Source organism: Lepisma saccharinum, chromosome 29, assembly GCF_977018435.1.
Source record: "Lepisma saccharinum chromosome 29, izLepSacc3.1, whole genome shotgun sequence".
Taxonomy (NCBI): Eukaryota; Metazoa; Arthropoda; class Insecta; order Zygentoma; family Lepismatidae; genus Lepisma; species Lepisma saccharinum.
Window position 1 is genome coordinate 43249328 of NC_139257.1, and position 15967 is coordinate 43265294.

The window sequence follows — 15967 nt, forward strand, 5'->3', positions numbered from 1 at the left end:
CACCTTTGTGGAAAGTAAAGCATAATTGGCAACTCGCTATAAAAAAGGGGGAATTTTTGTTCTGTAGTAGTTGGCAAAAAGATGACATCTGCTTTAATTTCTTCGTTCGTAATTTCCTTATCCTGCCATCGATAATATGAACTATTCGTTGTGCTAAAGGTACGAATTATAAAATTAAAATAAATAAATTATAAAATAACCGATTATATGCAAGACAATTACGAAAATATACAGAAATATGTCTTATTACGAGAAAATTGAAGAAATATGTTGTAAAACACAAAATTGGTAAAATATGTTAAAATATGCCTTATCAAGTTTATCTATTTCGACTGATTTTCATCAGATATGTAAAGATCTCACCCCAGTATCCGATCTGATGCCAAATAAAATATATGTTATAGCATAAAGTCTCGCGCCCTAGTGATCACATTTGAACAAAAAAATTATGTGAATAAAAGATTCAGTAATGTTATATACGGCCTACATATTTCGAAAGTGCAAGGCCCTTGAAGTGTGAGGCCCTGTACAGTGGCACATGTCTCACATCCCTAATGGCAGCCCTGAATAAAGGAGTTTGAAACGAAAAACACAATTGGGGTTAGATATGACTCAATAATGGTCTAATGTGATTTGCTTGTACCATGGCATTTAAGGATTAATGTGTGCTTTCAGTCTTTCATTGCTATTTCTTAAAACTGTGCTATATTTTGTACTTGTAATTTCTTGTTTTCTTACCTTGCTATTAGTAATAACATTTCTGTATTTGTACTCTTTGTACTTCTGTTTACTGGCATATCTCATTTCTCTAACCAATTTCATTTAACAGATAACAGAAAAGAACAAAAAGATAATTGATGTGGAAAAGAAGGTCAAAGATCTAGAAGATAAAACAAAAAAGAATGAAAGGATACTTAATACAAGGAAAGAAAAAATTACAAAATTAGAAAAAGAGGTAAATCTCCATAAAGTGTTTGATACCTCATTAAGTTTAACCAACATTTTTTACTGCATATATATTTTGCATAAATTGTAGTTTCCAAACCTCAATTTGTTTTTTACTTACCCAAGTAACCAAATGTTGGGCCAATCATACTGAAAATGGTTGACCAAGCATAAGAACATACCATTGGGCAACGGTATTTTTGGTGCTGGTTCCAATGCTGGCTCAACATGTGGTTTTTATGTTGGCCCAACGTATTGAAAACTGTGTTCTGATATATATACTTTATTGTGAGGCCAAATATAAACTCTAGTACAAATTATTTGTGAAAAATGAAAAATAGACAGCACTTTCTCATTCATATGGTATCATTGTTTACAAGATGGCTTCCACCTTTCATGGAATTAGTCTTCACATAACATTGCTTATTTTACATATATGGATCTTGAACCACCTTCACAAGAATACCTGTCAGAATGTTCTTTTTCTGCTACAGCCAAACAGATAAACAATAAACAACTCCCAGCACAGAGATATATCTCCTTCATGGACTCATGAATGACTGCAAGTTAAAAATAGCTTCTACTTTCATTAATGAAATACGAGGGTCACTATTTAAATTTTGAGCCTAACAATGAAAAAACAGGAATTTGGCATTGAAAACTGCTTTATTGTTTTTCGAAGTATTCTTCTTTATGGTCAATACACTTTTGCATTCGTTCGAACCATTTGTCAAAGCAGTTTTTCCAATCTTCTTGAGACACCTCCATAATATGGTTTTTGAACGCATCAACGGCGTCTTCCGCCGATGAAAATCGTTGTCCACGCAATTTATTCTTGACATTTGGGAACAAGAAGAAGTGATTGGGTGCCAAATCAGGACTGTACAGCAGATGACCAATCAATTCGATTTTTTGACTGATAAAGTCGGTTGTTAGAACAGATGTGTGACAGCTGGCATTGTCTTGATGAAGAATGATCCGACGGCGTTTGTTTGTTTTCCGTATTTGACCGAAGACCTCTGGCAAACAAATTGTTGTGTACCATTCAGAGTTGACCGTTCTACGTTCCTCTAAAGGCACAGTTGCCACATGACCAGTTTTCCCAAAAAAACAGGCGACCATTTGTTTCGATGTGCTTCGAGCGCGAACAACTTTTGTTGGATTGGGTTCATCTTGAAACACCCATACAGTCGACTGCTGTTTACGTTCCGGCTCATATGCATATATCCATGATTCGACACCTGTTACAATCTTATATACATCTTTTGAAGCACCACGATTGTATTTATTGAGCATTTGTTTGCACCAATTGACGCGAGCGTCTTTTTGAGTTTTTGTCAAATTGTGTGGGATCTAACGAGAACATACCTTTCTCACAGCTAAATGATCATGTAATATTTTATATATGCTGGTGGAACTAATGCCTATGGTTGCCTCAATCTCACAGTATGTTACATGACGATCTTGCAGTATTAGGTTTTGCACAGCATCAATGTTTTCTTGAACAACAACTGATTTTGGACGACCTTCGTGAATCTCGTCGGTGAGTGAATGGCGGCCATGATTAAATTCGTTATACCAGCGTTTCACAGTGGCAAAGGATGGGGCTTCATCGCCAAATGTGGAAGTAAGTTGATCGATGCACTCTTGTCTTGATAATCCACATCGAATATCATAAAAAATCATCGCACGAAAATGTTCAAGAGTTAATTCCATTTTATTGTTGTCGCGCAATCTCCAAGGCAACATAAACAACACAAATCAAGCTATTGACAAAACATTTGAAGTACGTTATGGTCAATAATGCCAGACGATTCCGTGCAAACGTCAAATCGTGCCTAACTTCAATCAGTGTTGCCAAGGTTCAAAATATAAATAGTGGCCCTCGTATTATATTTCCAGTATGTACTGTGACACTGTTACATGTCACTTTTTTACTTTCAAGAATTTACAGCATAGTCTTGAAAGTTGTCTTAACAGGAGAAAGTAGTTTTTAAAACTGATTTTGGCTCACTTTTCCATGGTTGGGCAAGCATTGGCAACAACCGTTGGCCCAACGTATGACCAACTTCAATTTGCCAATCAATGTAAAGCCTACCTTTCCCGCTTTAAAACTGCAGCTGGCCCAACGGTTCTGGTTACTTGGGTATATTTACCTGCAGCTGTTTACAGCAAAGTGTTTCTGTTTGAATTGTTATACCCTTCTCCCTTGCATGAGTAGGACTCAAACCTGTAACTGGCATCCTCAGACTGCCATGTGTTTGAGATTAGATTATTTTTCGTAACATAATATTTGAAGGTTAACATCGAAATCATTCTACTTACAGTAGTAGCTAGTCATAAATCTGTCAACATAAGAAGTGAATTACCTTCAAATTAGCTAAATATACTGATAGCACAATTCACTACATAATTTGTGGATTGTGGTAAATTAAAAACTCATATTTGTTTGTTCTCCAAATTTTCAATTACTTTAACCTTTCTCTAGGGTTTTCTTTTAAGTTTCAATTCCTGACAAATGTTTATGTATAATTCATAACTGTAAATGGCATTTTCTAAGTAAATTGTCAGACAATTTATGAAATCTTCTTTCTTAAGTTGAAAATATTACTGAATGTACTAACCAATTACTTTTAGCACATTTCTGTCTTGTTGAAGAAAACATTGCAATCAAAATTTCTTATTTATTTACTTAATTTCAAAATTACTCATACCTCACTATCTTTTTTTATCGAAAATAAAGGTTATGTATTTCCGATGCTTGCTTTTATATTTTATTTCTCATACTGTGATGTCTTTCTTTTCTCCTTCAATTTTTTTAAAATACCTTTTATGTTCTACTCCATAATGGCATGCACATCATCTTCAAGTAAAATTCAATATGAACTTATGACTTGATGAGATTTGTCTTTGTCTCACCATTTTACCTGCACTGTGTATTCTTTATGGGTTTTTCCAAATTCACTAATGTAATGTTATAATATTGCAAACATTACAATATATTTCATATCTTATTAAATTTTAAAATTTTTTCATTCTTTCTTTCTAAATATTTTATGCTGTAATGTTAACATATTTTATTACTTCCTTACTTTATCTTTATTGATTTGTTTTTTGATTCATTTATATCCATTCCTCTTTTCCAATTTTTTTGAACTTGCATAATTTATAAACAAATATAATAAATTTAAATACTTTGCATTGTAAAATTCAAAATTACATTATGTTTGAGTGCATATACACACCCTTTACCGTGCACCTTTTGGCTAAATAGCTGGAAGAGGAGAGGCAGAAGTTGCGTCAGTCAGAAGGTACACAGAAAGAAGTGTCCGTTGAATGGTTGAAAGAAAGGGATGATCTCAAAAGGGAAATTTCTAATATGTATGAGAAGACTGAAAACTTACAAGAAGAACTGTCAGCAAAAGAAAAGAAAATGAAGGAATTGGTGAGTCTGTGTGATTCTTACTCACATTATTCTCTTTCAGGTGTTTTCACTTCAGAAAATAACACTTTTCACTTTGTGCATTTTGGTTTGTAATAACAGCTAAACTAGAACAATGAAGGAAATCAATTTATGGTGTGAAGAAATCTTCCAAGAAAGGCCTGATGTTTGTCTAGTATTCATCAATGCCATTAGCAATGAAACAACTGAATGGTAGGGCTGAGCCAATGCCGATGTATCGAAAGTATCAGTTGGAATTCATGTACCGATACCAGCCGATACTTTTCCGGCATTTTGGTTTTTCACAGGGTCCGCAAAAATGCTGTGCAACACTTTCACGGAGTCAAATTATCCTGGAAATTATTATTTTATTTTGCACTAAATTTTCCACAAAAAACTATATTTTGTGATTACATAACATCTATTTTAATATTCTGATGCAATTATTGAATATTCTAAAGTAAATTTCTTGGTAAAATGATGCATGTAATTGGAGAAGAACATTTACACACCAATATTGATCAATATTTGAACAAATTTTAATTATTGCAATTTTCAAGTGTCTGTATCGGTGGGAATCGGTAAGAGTATCAGTATCGGTTCAAAGTGGTATCTCCTCAGCCCTACTGAATAGGTATTAAGAATTTAAAGTTTCATTGTACAGTGTCTTCTTTCAGCCTAATCTTCTAAACAAGAAATCAACAACAACAAAAGAAACAGAAATGCATAATGCTTTGTTTTGTTTAATCTGTACTTACATTTTTTTACTCAGGTGACCACAGGGTGGCATATTTTTATATATTTTGAATTTGCTTTCCTGCATAGAATGACAAATACAACCACTAAAGGCTCTTATTGTCATTAGATTCATACCCTTACTAATAAAATTCAAGAATGATTATATATATGAAATACCATTTCATGTTTTATTGTTTATATCTCAAATTACAAATTGTAGTTTTCCTCTGGCCATAAATTGAAATTGGCATTACAGACACAATTTGAGAATAAAATATTTTTTAAAAAAAGGTAAAGTGCTCCCCTGTGCATAGCACCACACCATGAAGGCATATAGGGGGTGTGGGGGTAATGCCCCACACTTTCTTGATCCAGTCGTGAGTGGGGTGATGTGATCAGCATCACGCCCCTGACCGCCTTTACCCCCCAAGGTTTCCCTCAGGTACCCATGTTATTCGATGCTGGGTGGGCGCCGGGGCCGCTTCCAATGTTAGAAAAGTTCCCGGATTTGAACTGGCCAGGGATCGAACCCAGGACCTTCAGCATGGTAGTCAGACACATTACCGACTGAGCCACCGCAGCCTCTTAAAACATTAAAAGCCACATCTGAAATTTGCTTCTCTCGGGTTAAATAATAAATCACTACGGCTCATGTGTGTCATGGTGTAGCAAATTTTACCTTGGTTTTAATCACCTTCTGTCTCATAAAACTTAATCTGCTATTAATTCACATTATGTCCATTATATATTTCACTACATTTTATTGTAAAATATTTATATAAATATAAAGAAAAGTTTCCATGAAAACTTTTTGTTGCTATTTTTTTTTAAAACTTCTTAAAAATTACTGAACTATTAGGAAAATTATATTAAGGTAAGTGTACCCAGTTGAAATTTTGTCTGATTAACATTTAGATGATCAATAGTGCAAATTAGCAAAGTTACATTAAGTTAACAGTAAATTGAAAACTATTTCAATATACAAACACCTACAAAATCTATCTGAGTACAATAGTAGCAATTGTTTGTATACATGTTTAATTTTGCTTGTGTTTTTTCCATGAAACAGATTAATATTATTCGAAAGATTTGTTGCATAGTGTTTTGTTCACTATTATATACTTTTAGGAAGCAAGTGTAAAGGAAGAGCAAAAGAAAGCTGTAGAAGCATCCGTAAAGAAAGGTTCGCCCAGCCAGGAACTCAGAACTCTTAGAGAAGAGAATGCAGCTAACAAGACAAAATTACAAGAACTCTCACAGAAAGCAGAAAAGGTAATATTCTACTTTGTCCACATTAATACAAAAATCCTAATTTATTCAAATGAGCTGACGTAGCTCAGTTGTTAGGGCATCTGACTACCGTGCTTGAAAGGTGAAGAAGACACAATGAACTGGAATGGGGGACTGAAGATAAACAAAGAATGGAAGAAGGTGTTAGAAAGAGTGTTAAGGACAAGAGAGAAAGAGGAGAGAAGAAGGAAGAAGAATGAAGGAGAAAGAGTGTGAGATAAAGAGTCCAACCACATTCTAGATGTAAGAAAATATGTTTAGCATTTTAGATGAAAGTACAGTTGACAAGGGAAAGCCACCTACTAGAATGTTCCAGAACAACTTTCTAATAGTCTGGAGGGGAGTAATGTTTGTGTATATATATCGTCCTGTTTTGTACCGTGCATCCATTTCGATCTGCAGCCGAGAGATCGGGAGAAGCGTGGCGGGCGGCGCTGACGGAGAAGCAGACATTTGCGGTCTGTAATGCCCGCTTATTTTTATAGACATATGCAGACATTTATATAAATATTGCAAAACGATCACTAACCTGTGTTATAACACGCAAAAGTTCTTCTGTAATTCATCCAAGTTCTGCTCTTATATACACAAATAAATACGCTATAGAAACGATGTTAAGAGCCACAGATAAAAAAGCATTTTAATCATGGTTTTGATCAGTAACGTCCTGCTTAAGTTTATATCCTTGAAAGAGTTTTGTGGCGATGGGAATCGTTTGGAGGTTTCGAATGTGCAACACTGTATCAGGATTACACTGCAGACGAAACCGATAAAAGTGAATGGTTTTCGTGAGCTTCCTCGCAATCCGAAATATCCGAGCTCGAGTTTTTTGTTCCTTCGCGACTAGATGAAGACAGAGTTGTAAATATAGTGGCGAGCAATGTAAACCAAGAGCGTGTTAATTTCGTACTGTGCGCAAGAGTGTTATTCTTGGTTACTTGCAGTTACTTGTTTGTGTTATTGTAGTGTGTATGTGTGACGTGTCAGTGAGACGATTGGAATGCCAGCCGCAAGATTCACGTTAGAACAAAGATTTTTTATGTATGACACGTACCTACGTGAAAACAAACTCATGTAGAGACGTGTGTAGGTAATTTGTACAGAAATTCCCATGCGTTTCAACTCCACACAGAGATACGGTTAGATATCTTGTCCTTAAATTACGAGAAACTGTATCGTTAAATTTTAAAACACCTAAGCAAAAACGACGGATTCTAACCGAAGCAAAACTCGATGATATTGGTGCAGCGTTAGAACGTTCTCCAAACAAACCTCTACGCCGTGTTTCACAAGAGGTGGGCGTGTCAAAATCATCGGCGCATACAGTCACTAAGCTACTAAAATTAAAACCATACTCTTATAACACAGGTTAGTGCTCGTTTTGCAATATTTATATAAATGTCTGCATATGTCCATAAAAATAAGCGGGCATTTCAGGCCGCAAATGTCGGCATCTCCATCAGTGCCACCCGCCACGCTTCTCCCGATCTCTCGGCTGCAGATCGAAATGGATGCACGGTACCTTGTGTCTTCTGTACTTGGTGCAGAGTCTGAAGAAGACCTTGCTAGAAGGTTGAAACGTTACGCTTAGTTTATGTTTTATAATAAAATAAATTACTGCCTTGGTCAGCATATTGAGTTTTTCATATCATGGAAACAAGGCTTAATGGTGTTATAATTGAGTCCCATGTTCGATCCCTGGTGGGGGAGAACCAGGATTTTTCCCCCCCTGTTCAAGAGGCTCTGGCACCCACCCAGCATCGTATAAAGTGTGTGTATGGAGGAAACTGGGGGTTATAGGTCACCACACCCCTGGCTGCCTTTACCCTCAGAGTTTCCTCCAGGTACCCACTTTATATGACGCTGAGCGAGCGCCGGAGTAAGAAATCCTGGTTCTCCCCCACCAAGGTCTCTTGCAAGATGCCCTAACAACTGAGCTACATCGGCGCTCACTTGTAATTAGGGAGCTATTTGAAACCAGGTAACATGAATACTATATAATTCATTCCATGCATGTGTCGCTATTCGTAGAACAAACTTCTGCTCAATAATATCACCAGAACTTAGATGTACCTTTGTGGGTAATGACGGTCAGAGTGACCGGCATTTCCCACATTTCCTGGTATACAAAAATGTAAATTACAATTACTTTGATGATCTAAGTTCATAATAATTCTCATCCAGTGCAAGATATATGCATGCAGATGTTACTCCAATGTTTTTTTTTCAGTCAATAAAAGTAATTTTTAATTGTCAAAACTGTTAATTATGTTAATATTTATATATATTCAGTGTGTTCCATATGACTAGGTAGCAGAAATTTATGAAATGTCATCTTTTTCTGACATCTCGGACATGATGCCCATTGAATATACACAATGTTACACTTCGTCTAGAACCCAAAAAAGTTAATTTTAAAGTGCATTTTTTGCATTTTTTGCCAATTTTCAGTTTTTTGGTCATTTTCCCCAATTTTCGACATTTTCCTGTCATTTTTGACAATTTTCGATGTATTGTTTCGTCATATTTTGCCACTTCTTTCATTTTGGTAATATTCTTGAGTCTTTTCACCAAGGTGAACATAGGCCTATATAGATCTCGTACGATTGCAATTTATGAACAAAAGAAATGCTGAACTGGTGACAGTCTTTGTTGTGTCGGGGGAAACCACAAGGTTGGTGCATTTTTTTTTTGTTTTTGTTTTTTTTAAAGTAAGATTGCATTTTGTTTAATTTCCTTTTCATTTCAATTTTTAACCTGAAACGAACAAATTAAATGGTCATTTTTTGCACTTTTTACGCCATTTTTTCCCCGTTTTTTTAGGACATTCTATAGGTCATATACCTATATTTTTTAGGTCATCAACTTCCACTCCCTACATATGAGCATTCATTCATTCATTCTAAATTTGACATTGTCTATATATTTATGAAATTTCAGGCAGAAAAAGCCAAAAAGACTGCAGAAGATAAACTCAAGAAGATGGAATCCCAATTGGAGAAAGAGAGGGAAGAGTTGGAAAGTAAACTCTCAGATATTGATATGGATTTGCAAGTAAGTATCTCAACATTATAAATTAAGCACAATCTTGTAAGGGAAAAAATAACTTTTTTTTCTGCACAAGAGATATTCCTGCAGCATTATATTTTTTATAGTAAATTTCACAAAGGAACTTTTTACATAAAATCACAAAAAAATATTGGAGAGAGTGACTTCGAGAAATTGTATCTTTGTTTTTTCAAACTATTTGGAAGATATCTTTGGATATATAATGTCAGATTAGGATTGAAGGTAATGGAGGTGTGATTCACCTACCGTATTTACTCATGTATAATGTGCACTTTTTTCCAAAATTTTTGCTCCCAAAAACTGTGGTGCGTATTATGCACGGAATAATTCGACAGCCAACATGAAACCGTACAGGGTCATTACATGATTTTGGGACACTTGCATTGATTTTTCGTGTTTACGGAACCCTATCATGTTATATATCATTGTAAAGCTTAAATCCTGCAGTTTGTGAATATGGCAACAGTATTCCATTCAAGATAATGGCACTAATGTGAAATGCGGTTGAAATAAGTTATCACAGAAAAGAAACATTCTGATTTCTATGGTGCTTTGGATGAAAGAAAACATAAGGAAAAATAAAACAATAATTAAAATGTATTACTGGCCAAATAATATATATATATATATATATATATATATATATATATATATATATGGAGTGTGTAAATTCCTTAATGGATGAAATCTTGTGCTGCTAACTGCTAATTTAAAGGTCCTGAATGTGCCTCGTATAAATGTTACATTAGTCATGGAAAAAGTATATATATTTTCAAGTTCTTTTAGAAAAAGTAAAGAAGGAATGAGCAAAACCACATGTAAAAGTTTGAAGGCCATTTCACACGATTTTTCACTTTGTAATGTAATGTTCTGCAACACCAAGAACAGGAAATTTCTAACTTGAACCAAGCATGCAGATGTAACAAACACTACATGGTGGATATTTCCTTGCAAACGACAAATAAAATTGACCACAAACATGGCGGCTGTGCGCATCCTGACACCACATGAAACTCACCTATATATGGTAGATAGCATTCACACATTTTTTCAAAGATTATGTGGAACACACATGAATTGGACATTTAAGTTGGTCTAAATCCAAATTTTCACTTCATATTATTGCAGAAGAGCACATGATTAAAGAGAGATAAGAAACAATAGTTGACTAAGGATATGGTTTTGAATATCATTTAGTGATGATCTCCATGGTAGAGTGGTTAACATTAGCTTGGACGTGGGTGTTCTTTGTGAGTGTCCTTCATCATCAATTTCACCCTATCATCACTCATCTTCATATTTGCGACTAGCCAAAAGTGGCAGGAAAGCAAAGTAAAATAAATCAAATCAAATCAAATTAAAGTCTCTCAGTGTTGTTCTCCATCAGCAACCCTGGACTTCTACAATATCAAAAAAGATAAAAGAAAAAAACATCATTATTTATTGTTAATGCAGTTGTTTTTCTCTACAGCACAACTGTGTTACCTGTGGCAAAAGTAATAAAAGATAAGAAAAGCAGAACATTGTTTTAATTCTGCTAAGAATGTTTTAAATATTAGCCAACTCTGGAAGATTACAAATCTCGAATAGATGCATTCTCTTGCTATAAACAGGTCGTGTGTGGCTCTTTCCATTGAACAGACACACCTTATAAAGGACATAGATTTGCAAATACTAACTCCAAGGCTCACTGCTTTCAATTCAGTTGGATTTTTGTATTATGTCCATTGTTTTAACTGTCATGATCATTTCTAATTTACAAATAAAGGTCTTACAAAAGGCACGTAATATCTTATGAATCATAACAATAAAATAATTCCTGAAGAACTTATAGATTCTGTGTAAATTTAATGCTAAGACAAATTAAACGTTTCAAATTTTCTTTGGAATGAATATTTTGGCTCCTGTACAAAGTACTTTTACAGAAGGGGATACAATTCTTATTGCATAGCTGTAGTATACAAAACATGTCATTCAGCTGATACATTTATATCAATTTATATGTTTACAGGCAGAAAGGAAGAGAATGGAGAAGTTGAAGCATCAACATGAGCTAGAGATAACAGAAAAAGAGCAGGAAATTTCTAACTTGAAGACCAAAGCGAAATCCTCAGATCAAGGAACAGGAACATCTAGCAAGAAGATATCTGAAGTGAGGGAGGAATACAAAGCCAAGATTAAGAGTAAGTCTTGTTGTTTGTTGATATTATTCCATTATAATTAAACATGGTTGCCAAATTGTAATAATTTTTAGGTTATGTGAGTTGAAGATACGAGGGCATTTCGAAAAGTTTTGCCTCCTATGCAATAACCCTGGCAACACTGCTCAGACACATGTGAAATTGGTGTGTGAATAATCGCTGATTCACTGACTGTTGCAACATTAAGCAGCATTCACCTGCCACACCTGCCCACACTAGTGAGTAAAGTGGTGACGTACATAGACGTGCGGTTGAAACAACTTGCTGTTATTGAATTCCTCGCAGCATAGGGTTGTGCGCCTGTTAACATTCATCGACGAATGAGTGCTATCTATGGCGATGCCTGTGTGGAAATGAGTAATGTTAGGAGGTGAAGACTGGAGAAACTCCATGCACGATTACTGTGAGTTAGGCCTGGCAAGAATGCAATTCTTCAACATGACAATGCTTGCCCACACACAAGTCAGCATCTCAAATTCCACAAGATTTTACCCCACCTGCCGTACAGTCCAGATCTTGCATCTTGTGACTTTTTCCTTTTTCCAAGGCTGAAAGAGCACCTTAAGAAACACCAGTGATATGGAGGTGCAGGCAGATGTGCATTGCTGGTGCTGGAAGAAGATGCCGGATTTCTTCTCCCGATGGGATGCAACAATTTGACCAACATTGGCATTTGCATGTGGAAAATGATGGTGACTACATGGAAAAGTAGTGACACCCTGGTAGAGGACATTACAAGCTTTAAGAAGATGTATACTTCATGTCCGTATCCTGCATATTATTGACGTTATTGCATAGGAGGCAAAACTTTTCAAAATGCCCTCGTAGTTAGGTGGATGACACTCATGAACCAATAAGAATAAAGTAGAACAAATTGAATGTTCAATAATGATTATATTAACTGGTGTACTGATTATTACTGATTAACTGGTTGGAAATCAAACCTGTGAATTTTTGTGGTGCGATTGAAAGTTTTCTTGCACACAAGGTGTACAGGCTAGAAGTATACAAAAATAACTACTTATAATGCAAAAACTACTCCTTATATTGTCTCATAGTGAAGCTCAGTTGATAACCATCTATTGCACTTATACAGTCACGGACACATCTGGGTTGTAACAATCCTATTCAAAGTCAATGGAATAGTTATAACCCAGAAGTGTCGGTGACTGCTATCAATACTGCTGTTCAGTCACGCATGTGCAGAAACTGCCTTGGCCAAAGAGATCTCCAGATTTGACACCATCATATGTTTTTTATTTTTAATCATATGTTTTTATCTCATTTCAATTTTCTGTATTTTTCCAGAGTTGGAAGAGGAAATTGCTCAGGAGCATCAAGAATATGAAGATCTGACAGCTAAGTATGAACTCTTGGAAGAAGATTATGTAGTCACAAAGGCACAACTGGTTATGGAAAAGGAACAGATTGAAGGGTTAGTTTGGAAACAGAGCTACATTGTCAGTCGTATATATTAATTCAATTTTTTAAAGGAATGTATTAAGACGTGGAAAAGGAACCTTGTTGACCTCGTCTAGTTGGTAGGGTGCATGGCTGTCACACGGGAGACCTGGGTTTGATTCCCGGCATGGGTGATCTAAGGTTTGAACTGTTCTGGCCTTGACCCCAAATAAAGCAGCTCTGGGGCTCACCCAGCCTCAAATCAATGAGTGGACAACTCCATAAATGGCAGAGATTGAGAATGTGTGGGGCCCTACACCGATATCCCCTAAATATGCCGTCATGACAAGGTGCTATATTCATGGGGAACTTTATCTTTCCCATAGGAAAACAGGTGAGATAAATTGTTTAGTAAGGACTGAATCAACTGGAAGCATGGCGGTTAGTGCTAATTCTCCTGCTCCAGTTTATTATATAGTACAAAGCAAAATACTGTAAAGAAAGTTCCAAAGAAACACAAAGAGAACATCATGGTAGGGTCAAGCACAAGGGAAGACATAAAATAAGAAAAAACTGAAGGAATGAAAATTTATGAAAGCAGCAACTTGTTACACAAAACTAAAAGCTCGGCATGGAAAATATTACTGGAAAATTTAGAAAAGAACGACAAGAGATGTAAAAGTTTGGTGTGATGTGAAATGAAATTGTAATTCCACTTGTTGCCACTAATAAATTGCATGGTTCCACACAAGAGGCCATTCTCACAATACAGAGTGGTTCTCTCGCTAGGAAACCCAAACTTCCCTCAATATCTTTATAATTTCTGCATGGTTCCCTACGAAAGTTACATGTGTATTACAAAGCAATGTCTGCCTAGAGGACATGCTGAAAAGTGCCCTTCTAGCATCGAAGCACTTTTGAATGCAAGTTTGTAAATTGACAAAGTTACCGTATTTACTCATGTATAATGCGCACTTTTTCCAAAATTGTTGCCCCCACAAACTGTGGTGCGTATTATGCATGGAATAATTCGGACAGCCAACATGAAACCATACAGGGTCATTCCATGATTTTCACACACTTGCATTCATTTTTCATGTTTACGGAACCCTGTCATGTTATATACCATTGTAAAGCTTGAATCCTGCAATTTCTGAATATGAAAACAGTGTTCCATACAAGATAACGACACTAGCGTGAAATGCGGTTGAAATAAGTTCATCAAAAAATTAAGAAACGTTCTGATTTTTATGGTACTTTGGATGAAAGAAAACATAAGTAAAAAGATAATTAAAATTAAAATGTATTACTGGCCAAATAATATGACATACATTGAGTGTGTAAATTCTTTAATGGAAGAAATCTTGTTCTGCTAACTGCTATTTAAAAGGTCCTGAATGTGCTTCGTGTAAATGTTACATTAGTCACGGAAAGAAAAAGTATATATTTTGAAAAAGAAGGAATGAGCAATTGAATAGGTATGATGTCATTCACTCTTGATCAGCATAGCAACAGTTTTACGACCTACAACTAAGAAAGCCATTTCTTGAAACTGGATTGTACTGTGCTTTATATACGAGATATAATTTTTTGTCACTTTTACCTATCCAAAACCAGGGTGCGCATTATACACGCACTTGCCCTATACACGCGTAAATAAGGTATATGATTTAATGGCAGAAACATCTCACCATATCATCTTTGAAGATGTCAATTGCTTTCTGCTTATTCTGCATACATGTTTCTTTAAGCCTAGAAAGCCAATGTGTCTTGTTCCGAACATTAAAGCTAACCACTCGTCTGTTACCAATTTATTTGGTCTAGGAATTAATTTGTGCGCCTGGACAAGAGATGGCGTAACGAGCGTATCGTCCCACAGTTCCATGTAGCCACACATGCGTTGAAAACTCCAGTCAGCGTGCATCGTTCGTAGTATAGGGCAGTTGATTGATGCATCAACAACAGCATTTTGTAGTCAACTGAACATGGCGCAGTTCGTGCCAGATAAAGTGTTTTTGCGGGGTGTTCTGCTTCATTACTTTAACATGCAGAAAAGTGCTACCGAAAGTCATCGTATTTTGGTGGAAGTGTATGGTGACCATGCACTAGCTGAGCGAACATGTCAGAAGTGGTTTGCACGGTTTAGAAGTGGTGATTTCGGCCTGGAAGACCAAGAGCGACCTGGACAGCCAAAAAAAATTGAAGACGAAGAATTGAGAGCATAGTTCGATCAGGATTCGTGTCAAACGCAGGAAGAACTTGCAGAAGCATTAGGCGTTGATCAAACAACAGTTTCCAAATGACTCAAAGCCATGGGAATGATTCAAAAGATGTCACATTGGGTTCCACATGAATTGAAAGACAGAGACGTTGAAAGATGAAAAACCATTTGCGAATTTCTGCTTCAAAGACAGAAAAGAAAGGGGTTTTTGCATCGCATTGTTACTGGCGATGAGAAGTGGATCCATTATGAGAACCCGAAACGAAAAAAGGTCTGGGTGAAGCCAGGTGAACCAGGTCCATCACAACCGAAACAAGATATTCACCGTGCAAAGGTTATGCTGTTCATATGGTGTGATATGAAAGGTGTGGTGTACTATGGGAGAACGTTATCAACGACAATTAATGCGTTTGAAGCAAGCTCTGGCCAGGAAACGACCAGAATGGGAGAACAGACATGATAAACTTATTATTCAACATGATAACGCTCGCCCACATGTCGCAAAACCGGTCAACACCTATTTAGAAAATGTCTGATGGGAAGTTTTACCCCACCCGCCGTATTCACCAGACGTTGCTTCTTCGGACTACTACTTGTTCAATTGCATGAATAACAATTTGATTGGACAGCGGTTCACTTCTTCAGAAGATATCCAAAAAT

The 15967-nt window shown here is 36.0% G+C and overlaps 1 protein-coding gene across 5 annotated transcripts in view; it reads left to right on the top strand.

The window, feature by feature from the left end:
- The window catches only part of LOC145981333 (uncharacterized), a 292919-nt gene that overhangs the window by 205087 nt on the left and 71865 nt on the right, over window positions 1–15967 (top strand). For 4 of the 5 annotated variants that reach the window (XM_083114544.1, XM_083114543.1, XM_083114547.1 and 1 more), the window contains exons 16-21: window positions 830–955; window positions 4220–4390; window positions 6254–6397; window positions 9356–9469; window positions 11496–11667; window positions 12994–13120. In XM_083114544.1, coding sequence (XP_082970670.1) covers window positions 830–955; window positions 4220–4390; window positions 6254–6397; window positions 9356–9469; window positions 11496–11667; window positions 12994–13120 — 854 coding nt within the window. The remainder of the gene's footprint in view (window positions 1–829; window positions 956–4219; window positions 4391–6253; window positions 6398–9355; window positions 9470–11495; window positions 11668–12993; window positions 13121–15967) is intronic. The other variant, XM_083114546.1, reaches the window with a different exon arrangement.